At 40.7% G+C, this 13236-nt stretch overlaps 1 protein-coding gene across 1 annotated transcript in view; it reads right to left on the bottom strand.

Annotated features, from left to right (window-relative positions):
* The window catches only part of GNAI1 (G protein subunit alpha i1), a 610322-nt gene that overhangs the window by 316840 nt on the left and 280246 nt on the right, over nt 1-13236 (bottom strand). Inside the window, exon 4 of the mRNA XM_044088329.1 lies at nt 1942-2099. Within this exon, the coding sequence (XP_043944264.1) occupies nt 1942-2099 (158 nt within the window). The remainder of the gene's footprint in view (nt 1-1941; nt 2100-13236) is intronic.

Raw genomic sequence — 13236 nt, forward strand, 5'->3', positions numbered from 1 at the left:
GTCCGCTAATGATTGGCAGTATATTTTTACGAACGCCGAGGTGCCAGCTCGATGTTCAACCTTCAAAGGCATGCTCATTTACGCATGTCTTTCACCCACCCAACCGCAGGGAGGACATGCAGACTCCACACCGAAGGCACTCCCCACACTCCAGCTGAGAATCGAATGGGAGACCCTCTTGCTGTGAGGCAACAACACTACCGCTGCACCACCGCGGATAAGCTTCAATAAAGATGCACTTGGCCCTTTCAGTGCATTTGCCACTGGATTATCCCATTTCTACCAAGTCAAGCAATTTTTTTTTAAAGAGTTTTGCAAAACAGGCTACCAAGATAAAAGGTAGCTCCATCTTGAGATTTTAATTTTGTTTTGTAAAAAGTCCCTTTTAACTAGCATCCTGCTCTTCCCTAAAGATTCTAACCAAAACGACTACCTTGCTAGCAGCCTAAATTTCTGGCTAGATAACTATCTGAATCAGAGGGCCTTTAAACTTTAAAAATGACAAGGTCAGACTGAAAATTAAATGTTCCCTTAATATAATCCTTAAACTAGCCAGTTCCCAGTTTTTTTTTTTTTTTTTAAATCCTGATCTTTCAAACAAGGAAGGAAGATTACTAGTGGTCTGGTTGTTCACAAACAGCTGAGATACTGTGAACACTACTGAAAACTTAAGGTTGACCAACTTTTTTGTAGTTATGACGGTAAAAAAAAAGTTTCTAAAACTTATTTCTAGATGGCTTTCCCTTTCCATTCAGGTCTGTTATACTAACCATGGCAAAAATCCTACTGTATGTTTAACTACCCACTGAACTACAGCAGTTACCTCACCTGGGGCTTTACGCACGGGTATAGATTTTAGATTAATTTCTGAAGCAGCTACTTGCCTCTCAGTTCATAAATTTGTCACACATTACAAAATAGTCATTTCCAGAGCCTAGAACAGGGCTAATTCTGGACTCTGGTCCTTCTCCATCTCATTTCTTACTGAGCTTTGGCTGCCATCCCATATGTAATGGACACTGCAATAGAGATCTAATGAAAAACATAGTACAGATGGATAAATTAGCTTCCACTCACTGCTGCACTAAACCCTCTCCATCCTCCTGAATAACCACCCTTCCCCTAGCCATGGGAGCTATCCTTTTTTCTCTTCCAACACAGCTTCACTCAGAGCAGTAAGCTTCTGCTTCCCCTTCTAGGGATACGAAAACTGTTTAGGCAGGTCCACACATCCCTCTTACAATGGCACATCTGCTCATGACATACAGAAGACATGGGAGGAAGATTCCCAAAGCTCTGTAGACTGGCCAGACATACGGTATACTTGTCAGGATATGTCCCATAGCTATTCCAGTGATTAGCTTTTAACATCTGCTGTAAAGGTATGGAACACAGATCTATACACAACCACTGAATTCTGATCTGCTTCACTCTAGTCACGGAAACAAATTTGCACTTTTTATACTTCCATGCCTAGACTGCCAGTGAAACAAGCCATTTTTATCAAAAACTGCCTTATTAATTCCTCTCTCATATTACTTAATCTGAGGAACTGCAGTAAACTCCAACACTACTTAGCTGATGAATAATTTCAGCTTTAAAATATTGCTCTGTGGAGACTAATCTTAATGTAAAATTTCCTGTAACTGAAAGGGAAAAAGTCACATGAACTGCAATTTTCACAAGTACTTCACCTACTGTCTACACTGAAAAGTTTATGGCACAATGCATGGAAAAAAAAAAGATGCGCCTAGGATCACATTTTAATTGACTGGACTTGCACAACAAAGTGTGAAGCAAAAAACTGGTAACTCAAGATTGATTTTGAACCCTGAAAGAGTAAAAGAGCAAAGGCTAATGCAAATAAGAGTTCATTGGCAAGATCTGATAATTCACAATTTTTCCAACTCTTCATTTCAAAAGCATTTTATATACACTTACTATGCAGCTGAATCATTCAGTTGGTACTCCCTAGACCTGTTGAAGCATGCCTGAACTCCACTGTCTTTCCATAATCTCTTTATAACACCTGCAAGTTCTGCAGTCATAAAACCTTCTTCTGCTGCGCCAGCCAACACAAACAACTGGCGAGCATCATCCTGCAAAGAAGAAAAATGTATATTAGCATGAATAAACTAAGAAAGCCCAATGGAATGTATTTTCATGAGCACTACTGCAGTGTTCTACCATGTTAACAAGGCTGTTCTTTTCAGTTGTAATTGTACTCTTCATACCCAGCATAGCTGATGCATAGAAATGACATTACCAGGTATCAAAAATTTTACAATGTTAACATATTCCTGGTACTTCTACATGCTACTTCAGCCTACTTGTAAAAAAATTCTCTGCGGTCTGCCATGAAAGATGGGCCGGTTATATGGATACATGCCACACTAGCCTAGGTCATGTGACTACAATCATGTTTTTTCTTAACACTATTACATTACTTATTTCCTTCATTTTCAACAGGCACAGCTGGAAACAGGGATCAGCTAGGGTCTATATTAAATTGAATGCTTAGAAAAGTGAATGATGTATCGACCCCATGTAAGCGAAAGCTAACAAACTTGAATGCTTAGAACAGAGATTTTTTTTCAAGGGGGGAAATAAATCGTTGCCCCCCCATAAAAGTGGGGGGCTTTGCCCCCCACACCCTCCTACTTAGATATACCAACTCAGAGATCACACTACAGTGACGAAAACGGCAAAGTAACGGACACGGCCAAGCGATTTCTTTCCCACGGAAAGAATGTTTATATGCCTTTTCGTCTTTTCAAGTTAGACCAAGACGCATTTGAAAGAATGCTTCTTCGGTCATCTAACAGGAACCCAGGAGCTACAACTCCCTTCTTGACAAACAGGAATAAAAATGCCTGCAGACAACAAAAATCAATTAGACAAAGTATGAGACTGAGAATCTACTTCAAACATGGCATCATACTGTAATCATGAAATGGCATTTCTGGAAGTGGTCCTCCAGACAAGAAGCATGCAATATGCATGCAAGCTGAAAATAGGATCCTATTCTTCAAAGTCTACAACAAAATTCAATACAACATGTAATGCACTTTGACAGGTTTGCAAAGCCTACATTAGTTAAACATGAGCCAGGACTAAGTAAACAACTTCCCTTGGGAGCCTTTCAGAACCTTACTGCAATGGTCGACAAACACTCAAAACAGACTGACAATTAATACCCAGCGCTCCCTGCAATTCTGAATCCTTAAATTCTACAGTAATTTCTGAGTTTTACCACTGGGACTGTTCTCATAAGAGCGCAGGAGGTATAGCAACCATAAGCATGAGCAAATTCCCCCCAATAAAAACAAAACAAAAAAACAATTCAGTCCATACATACTTCTCTCTTTCAAGTTACACAAGGCTAAATACGTAACCACTAAATTTACATTCCTCTAAAGTCCACTGAGAAATACAACTTGGCAAGCTGCACTTAAACAATGCATGTCCAAATTCCTCATTGCTGTAGTAACCTCTGGGTTGTTTCCTGCCCAAAGACCCTTCCAACCTGCTTCTAAAGGCTCTGGCTCCCTCCCTTCTTATCTGACTATGGACTGGACTGCCTTGTCAAGGGGGGAAAAAAAAAATCAGTCTAAGTCGAAAATCTTTGGGATCCTTAATTGAAAAAGAAACCCCAACCTATTCCCCAATACAGACTATATAGATGTAGAATGGGTGTGGGTACTGCAGCCGCCAGTAATTCAGACATCTACTGTTATGGGAAAGTACAACTTACAAAACCGTCCCATGTTTATCATTCCTGCTGCTGCAGTAGACTTTAGGCTACACAAGTTGATTATCAAAAGTCTATCCAACCTGAGGACGACGACATTAATCAAGGAGCACTTGGAGAATGGTTCTAGCAAGGTTAGTCTTGGGTCTAACAAAGTAATCCAGTTTAAAATGCCTTGTAAAGGAATCCACAAAGAGCCATGCAGCTGCCTTTAGAAGCTTCTAGAGTTAAACCCTTTCCAGCCCTCCCTCCCATCCTTCAAAACCATTCTGAAAACCTTCCTAGCCAAAAGCTGCTTGTTCTTTCAACATCAAGATAAACTAAATCCTTAAATCTGGACAAATACCTACTCATACCTTACATCTCCTTACTCTCTCCCCTTCACTCACTTCCTTACTTCTATCAACCTCTCCCCTGGCTTTCACTCTAGATATACCATAAGGCTGTTTTTTTTCTCTCTCAATCCGTATTGCAATTTCTGTTATTACACTAACTTACCTTTAATTTCTCTATGAACTGGCTAAATTTCGGTCACTGTCATACAAGTTGCATCTATTCTTAACCAATATTTTCATATTATGATTAATCAGATGTAACTAAACTATACTTGTTTTTGTAATATTTTAAAGACTAAGTGTCATTACTCTTCTTAAAATGTTACTTGATATTTGGAGTTTCTCTCCCAGGGCCTCTGTTGAAAATGGGCTCCTATCCAGTCACACTTTACCGGGAAACAAATGTCAATAAATATGCAGTCAAGTAAGACAAGGCCATCAGAGTTTGCCTTGACACTGCCTGGAACTGGTTTAGTAAGGTTGGCATAACTAAGGGCCATAGCCTAGGACAACAGACTAGAAATAGATTGTTCTTACTCCCAACAAAAGAAAAAAAAATACCCAATCAGCATTTCCACAAGGCTTACATCTACCAAGACCATACTCGAGCCATGTAGCACATCCAGAGTATGTAGAATGATCTCTTCCTTGTTTTGAAGGCAGGCTAGGGTTTACAGAGAATGAAAAAATGGTTTGAACTTTAGGTTGATGTGCAGGTGAAGTTGATCCTTCAGTGGTGCATCCATGAAGGACATCTTGCAGCTCAGACAGTTCACTTGCAGATGTCACAGAAAGATTAACAGTTTTAACCATACGTAAGCTAATGTGCAAGTTCCAGGGCCAGTGGAAACTATGGCCAAAACTGCAGAATCCTATATAAACGCATTCTACGGACATCTCCAGGAATGCATGGATCATGCTATCCCTAACAAAACCAAGACCCAATCATCCAAAGGCAGGAGTCCAGTCTGGTGGACCCCTGCCATAAATAAACTGTACAACAGAAGGAGGAAGCTACTACATGATAGAGTAAAATCCCTAATAGGGAAGGCATCTCTGATCAGTACTAGCAAAAAATTACGATCCCTCAAAATCCTCCAAGGCCAGCTTCGAGAGAAAAATTGCACAGGACACCAAAGACAATCATAAGGCTTTTTTCAGTTGTTAGAAACTTGGGATGCAACTCCCAGACTTGTTCTGAGTTGATTCTAAATGACAAAAAATACACTGAACCCACAGACATCGCCAATATCCTGGCAGACAGGTTCAGTGCAAACTTCTCCACCCCCACCCCCCCAAAAGAGCACGTATCTATCCCGGCAGAGGGCTGCCTCCCAAACATCTCTGATGCTCAGGTGAAGGCTGCCCTCTCCAAAGCAAAAAACACTGCTTCTATGGGACCAGATGGCGTCCCAGGTTGCGTCCTACATGAACTCCAAGAGGAACTAATCCCTCAAATAAAACCGCTATACAATCTCAGCCTCACTACAGGATATGTGCCCACAGAATGGCGTACAGCAACAGTGGTCCCACTCCACAAAGGTGGAGCTTCTATGGACCCTGGAAACTATCGCCCCATAAGCCTGACTAGCTTAGTCTGCAAGGCTATGGAGAGGATCATCATGGAGCTCATAAACAAAGACATTGGGGACATACAGACACTAGATCCTACCCAGTTCAGCTTTGTCAAGGGCAGATCCTGCCTTTTGAACCTGGTTGACTTCTTCGAAACAGTCACCAAAGCCATAGATGAAGGAAAGGTAGTCCACACAACCTATCTGGACCTTGTAAAGGCATTTGACACAATACCCCACTTGGGCATTATAGATAAGCTATCCAGCTTGAATATAAACCCCTATGTCACAAGATGGGTCGCAAACTGGCTCAAAGACAGAACCCACAGAGTGAGAGTTGCTGGAGCCATGTCAGACTCTAAACCGGTCACAAGTGGCGTCCCACAGGGTTCTGTCCTGGGACCACTCTTGTTCGGTATATACTTTTCCGAGGTACAGGCAAACGTGGGAGGACTATGGCTCACCAAGTTCGCAGACGACTGCAAACTGGGCGCCATAATCAACTCTCCAGCTGACACAAACATCCTTCAAAAAGGTCTCAGAGAGACAGATAACTGGTGCCAGCGCCATGGTTTAAAGCTAAATGCCAAAAAATGTATAGTCATACCCTTTGGCAAAAACAATGTGCCCACAAATTACCACATAAGCGGAAACCCATTAAGTACAGAGAAAGTTATTAGGGACCTGGGGACCCAAGTTGATAGCAATCTCTCCTTTGAAAACCACATTGCCAAAGTGGTTAGAAAGACCTTCTACATAGCCCACCTCATCACGAAGGGTTTCACATCTAGATCAAGAGAGGTAATCGCGCCCCTTTATTCATCCCCCATCAGGCCCATCATAGAATACAATGCCCCTTTTGGGATGTACCTTACCCGACACCTGCAGCAATTAGAAAGACCCCAAAAGTATCTCACCAAGAGGATCAAAGGTCTCAAACAGATGCCATATGCTGCTCGGTTAAAAAAACTCCAGCTCTACTCAGTTGCATTCCGCCTACTTCGAGGCGATCTATGCCTGACATACAAAGCTATGTCAAATCCAGAATTAATGGATATGCTCCACTTCAGTAAATCTAAATCCCTTAGAGCCACACGCTCGAGGGACTTGAACCTCAGCACAGAAATAAATAGAACTTGCTGGAGGGACAGGTTCATAACTCAGAGGCTCCCTTCGCTCTGGAATAGAATTCCAGTTCATGTGAGGCAGAGCACCTCACTGAATCTCTTCAAGAAGAACCTCGACAGGTGGATGGGGGATCGTAGGTTTGTCCCAGGGATTACTCCCATGTCACTATTAGACAGAGGCACAGTAAACTAAACCTTAAAAAGGGCACAGTATACTCAAATCAAGCCATACAGAATCGGGCTAGGCTTATAATTGCCCCAGGGCAGATAGCCTAGTATGAACCTATGAACCTAATATAGATATTTCCAGCAGAAGGTTCAGATCTTAGAAAGGAATAACCTGTAAACACAGTAAAATCAGGTATAGCACTCCTTTGAGAAAGTGTTTTACAAAAAAACACAAAGTGGCAAATTCCTGAGCAGGCACACTGACAAGGCCACCAGATGTACCTTGTAAAGGAGTACTGATGGCCAGAAGCTACAAACTCTCTCAAATAATTGATCAGTGGTACAAAATACCTACAGTGCCACTAGTTACTGGCTAGGCACCAACCAGAAAATCTTTTCACCACATCAATAAGGCTTTTCAAGCACTGGTTGCACGTCTTTTGAAAAGAGGTACTTAACAGGTCTTAGAGTCATCCAGGCAGACAGTTAAACGTTCATTACAATAGGGTGCAAACTACCACCTGTGTTGTGCGAAAGCTTATAACTGCCCTTTGCCAATTCCATAAAAGGGAGAATCCAATGTTGCCTGCACCAAAAGGAGGTCACCACAAATATTTGGAGATTCCTGAATCTTCAGAATTGCTCTGGAACAAAGTGGAAAGGGTGGAAATGCAAAAAGGAAGCATTCCTGTACAAGGGAATGAAAAGCATGCATTACATAGTCTGCTTTGAAAGGAGGCAAACATATCTCACAGAAGAGCTTCTCACAGATGGAACAATTCCTGAAGACCAATTTACAACAGTGATGATCAGTCCTAGACCTGCTCAGCATGGTGGGGTAAAAATACTGAAGAGCAAACTCCCAAGCTATCACAGCCAGCCTGCATAGAGGTAAGACTTTTACAGTACAGTTTTCGGTATTTACGTGGCTTGCTCTGAAGAAAATTATAAACCTTGTACCTTAACCATCATAGAAACTGCACCCCCCCAAACAAATGTTAGGAGAGTCAATTTACGTATAGAGTAGGACGATGAGGAAAGGAAGAGACCTGGATTTGTTTTAGTCTCCACTAATGCACCAGATGACAGCTTCGTCTTCAACCCATTGTCGGTTGAATCTGTAATCGCCGTGCAGGCCACAGCTTCTGACTCCCATTTTAGGGCTTCAAATGGGGAGGGTAGAACTCCAAGAACCTTTGAGGGGTCGTTAGTTGACCATGTGTGAACTGTGCCTGCTAGTGGCCTGGTCCAAGCATTTCAGACACCAAGCCTAAGGCCAAACCTAAAAATACTTTCTACCATGCCTCAGCCCAATTCTTCAGGCTCTACCAGGGTCTGCTTAGACTAGCTGATTTACTTAAAGGACCACTACGTGCTTCTGCACATTTTTTAATTTCTTACTAGTTTTCCATCCCTATCTTTTGACTACAACACTAAAGAATATGCCCACTGCAAGTTGGAATGGTCATTTTGATGGCTTCTGTTATCCCTGGTGGTGCCATCTTGCAGACTAACTCCTCTCACAGTGCTGCTTAGATTGTATGGGTGCTGCAACAACTTGGTAATAACGCACTCTTTTGCCTTTTTCTGCTGGTGCCGAAGGACCTCCTAAGGCACACTCTCCTTCAGAGCTTTCGCCCTAGAAACTTCCTTTTCAATGTATAGAGATGAGCTTCTCATCTCTGCATGCAATAAAAAGAACGGTTCTGTACAACTTGGGGAACTATTCTTCTCTTTCCGGTTTCTGCATGCATTTTATTTTGTTGATGGACTCGTCTTCTCGTACCTGCAGGCTGTGGATAGGTTGCTCTCCTGGAGTTATTTTTTATTTAATTCAGGTATGTGCAACACAATTCTCTTTTTTCTTCTTGCATTGCACTTGCTGCTTTTTTTGCAACCTTCTGTAATGTGATCGGTACTGTAACTACAAGCAATCATATTACAGAATGTTTAAAAAAAATAATGCAGTATTCGCGCACAAGCGTGTGGGTGTACCCAGTTGTCTGCGTGTGTCCGTGAGTGCATGTATACCATTGTTTGCAAGTGCATGTGTGTATATGAGGGTAAACGGGTTTGCACAAGTGCATGCATGCGAGTGTATGCGCATCTGCACATGACTGCATGCAAGAATGTGTATAATTTAGTGTGCACGAGTGCGTGTATGTGAGTATGTATAAATATGTGTGGGCATGCACAAGTGTGTAGAGGGTTCAGAATCAGACTCCTACACAGGAGGTTGCTTCAGAGAACATTTTTTTTTTTTTAACTTTAAAGCATGCAAACCTCTCATCTGTACAGATTCTTGCTGAATGTCCAGATTTTTGCCTCATATTTTTTGGTCTGTTCTCTTCATAAAATTTGTGGTTTTCTGGTAAATACTGAAGACTGAAATCCTTAAATAAATTATATGCATTTGTGTTTCAGACTATTTCCTTCGAAAACACATACTAACAGAAATCCTGTTATTCTAGCAACTTAAGTTTTTAAGAGCAATACTTAAATCTGTCACTACTTTTGGCCCTTTGTCCCACCATTACTTTAGGCTTTGACCAGACTTCTTGAGACTGAGAGGTGTTCACAGCTATCCAGGAGAAATTATTCATTTTACTGCAATATTTTTTTTTAGTTAAAAGAAAAGCTGGCAATGTAAAATTCAGTAAATATTACTCAACAAATGCATTTATTTATTTTCTCTCTTTTACTCTGAAAGTCCGACTGGGTAACACTCATTTTCAGCAAAGGCCAGGGGAGAAGTTATACAATACTTGTTTCTATTTATATTTATACACAAACAGTAGTTGGATTTGTACAGTCTAAGATTTTACAGAGATGGATATTAAAGAGAAAGCTCACATGCAACTTAGTGGATTTTACAGGCAGTAGTTAACTATAAAAATTGTTTTAAAAGTAAAATTCAGTCACCGCTGAGCAAGGCAATGAAGGGTTCCAATAAATCCAGTCTTAATAATGTTCCAAGCCCAATAACTGATAGTAACTGATAATCCAAGAGTATGCAGGATATAATAAAAAAACAGGTTTATTTAGTGTAAATAGGTGAGCGCTTTCGCAATAGCTTCTTCAGACCTTATAACATAAAACATTGAAAGCTACTGTTTTAAATACACAAGAAGGCGCCAAAATCACAGAGACTTCTTAAAGGTACAAAGCTCATTGTAAATACATTAAAATGACATGAAATTCATAATGCCTACAAATAAAATTAAAAACAATAAAAAATATATCGTGTCAAAGGCATATAAGAGTCCATGACTTGTGCTGACAATAAAAACATAGAAAATATATATGTGCTTGTAATAAAAATGGACAAAAAAATCAAATGGGTATGGGGCAATAATATCTATATTAACATCTCCTGTTCCCTAACCTCCTAGATTTCAATAATGGACGTAGGGGAACTTTCCCATTTAATCCTGGTGAAACATCGGCCCTAAATTTAATAATCCAATAGATTTCTCTGGTTTCAGTGTAGTTGCTAACGTCTCCTCTCCTGCATGTTTTGGAAATCTGTTCTAGAATCCTAAATTTAAACTGATGTAGTGCTCCTTTCTCACTGGTGTGTTTGGCTAAAGCATTATGTAAATTGCCCTTCCTCGTGTGGTATGCATGCTCTCGGATCCTGTCTCTCAATGTCCGGTTCGTCTTGCCCACATAGTAGGCTGGACATGATGTACAGGAAGCAAGATAAACCACATCTTTGGACATGCAACTACCCCTCGTCCGGATGTAGTATGTGCCAAACCCATATGGATAGGCAAATGCAGGATCCGTGAGTATGTATGAGCAAAAATTGCACTTGTTGCAAGGTGCCATATAGGGCATTCAGGGTCTCCCCAAGGTCCACAAAGACATACAACATCCTCCTTTGAGACCCATAGTTGCTGGCAGGGGGTGGTCCACCGAACCTCTATCACTCTTCATTGAAGCTCAACTTAGACCCTTGGTTGAAGCCAATTGTTTTACTCTCAGAGACACCAGACAGTTTTTGCTTGATTTGTATCAATATGTCAATTTTTGCCCCGATGTTGAACATCTTATTTGGGTAACAATGGATGTCCAGTCCTTATTTACCGTCATACCCAATGTGGAGGGCAAGGAGATGATTGGTGCCTATATGAGGAGATCCACGTTACCTTTGGACCATGAAGTTGATCTAATCCTCTTGTTGTTGGGGATCATTTTGGACTCCAATATATTCTGCTTTCAAGATAAGATCTTCTTACAGCGAGATGGCGTAGCTATGGGCACTTCTTGTGCCAATAGCTACGCCAACTTGGTTATGGCAGAGTGGGAGCATCGTTATCTATTCCAGAATGATTTGTACAAGGAGTTTGTGCCCTTCTATAGGCGCTTTGTAGATGATCTTTTTTTCGTCTGGATGGGCACATCGGTACAACTTGAGTGTTTTTTTACACAGATCAACAATTCCATTACATTCCTGAACTTCACCATGGAATGGTCGAATACTAGAATTCCTTTTTTGGATGTCTATGTTGATAAACTACCCAATGGTATTGTCAACACAGGTGTGTTTCGCAAGACTTGCTATAGGAACACATTGTTACATCGTTCCAGCATGCACCCGGGTTTCGTCTACAACAACATTGTGAAAGGACAGTCCATGCGGGTGTCTAGATACACACCTGAAGACTCTGATTTGGAAATGGAATTGGGAGACCTTGGCATCAAATTTACAGAACGTGGATACAGTGACTTGGACATCACCAGAGGGATGGAAGACATCCATAGCCTCAGGGAGAATAGAGCGAAGCCTTATTTTTCTGAAGGGGCCATGGAATTATATACAGTTGGTATGAGCCACAATCATATCAAGAATGGTTTTCATACAGACAACAATATTATTTTTCCCATCTATTACACTAGGGACATTGGTGCAGTTAAGGATGTTTTCTCTAGGCACTGGCATGTTTTGTCAGTTGATCCCATCATTAAGGGTCTCACAGGTGAACGACCCAAGTTTGTATATCGCAACAAAAAGAATCTTAAGAACCTGCTTTGCTACCCAAGAATACACCATGTCCCCCATACCACACAAGGGCCCTATATGGCACCTTGCAACAAGTGCAATTTCTGCTCATACATACTCACTGATCCTGCATTTGCCTATCCTTATGGGTTTGGTACATACTACATCCGGACGAGGGGTAGTTGCATGTCCAAAGATGTGGTTTATCTTGCTTCCTGTACATCATGTCCAGCCTACTATGTGGGCAAGACGAACCGGACATTGAGAGACAGGATCCGAGAGCATGTATACCATACGAGGAAGGGCAATTTATACAATGCTCTAGCCAAACATACTAGTGAGAAAGGTGCAGTACAGTTTAAATTTAGGATTCTAGAACAGATTTCCAAAACATATAGGAGAGGAGACATTATCAATTACACTGAAACTAGAGAAATTTACTGTATTATTAAGTTTAGGGCAGATGTATCACCAGGATTGAATGGGAAAGTCCCCTTACGTCCATTATTGAAATCTAGGAGGTTAGGGAACAGGAGATGTTAATATAGATATTATTGCCCCATACCCATTTGATTTTTTTGTCCATTTTTATTACATACACATATATATTTTCTATGTTTTTATTGTCAGCACAAGTCATGGACTCTTATATGCCTTTGACACGATATATTTTTTATTGTTTTTAATTTTATTTGTAGGCATTATGAATTTCATGTCATTTTAATGTATTTACAATGAGCTTTGTACCTAAGAAGTCTCTGTGATTTTGGCGCCTTCTTGTGTATTTAAAACAGTAGCTTTCAATGTTTTATGTTATAAGGTCTGAAGAAGCTATTGCGAAAGTGCTCACCTATTTACACTAAATAAACCTGTTTTTTTATTATATCCTGCATACTCTTGGATTATCAGTTACTATCAGTTATTGGGCTTGGAACGTTATTAAGACTGGATTTATTGGAACCCTTCATTGCCTTGCTCAGCGGTGACTGAATTTTACTTTTATTTCTGTATCTCTATTTTTTCCGCTGAGCATTAACTCCACTGGGTTTGTCTACTTTGATAAAAATTGTTTTGCCATTTCAGTGAGAGGTTGAGAGTATGTATTTGGAGAGTGTCATATGGTGAGCACAAAGTCTTAATCTTGTAATGAGTATGTGCAGGACCAGGACTGGTTAAGTTTGTCAGAGTTTTATTTGTGTGGAGTAATATTCCACAGATTAGCAACATATTGGGAGTAGAGTGAGTCTCTGCAACATTATTTGACTTATTTGTAAGT

Source organism: Protopterus annectens, chromosome 11.part0 (genome assembly GCF_019279795.1).
Source record: "Protopterus annectens isolate FY-2018-M chromosome 11.part0, PAN1.0, whole genome shotgun sequence".
NCBI lineage: Eukaryota > Metazoa > Chordata > Ceratodontiformes > Protopteridae > Protopterus > Protopterus annectens.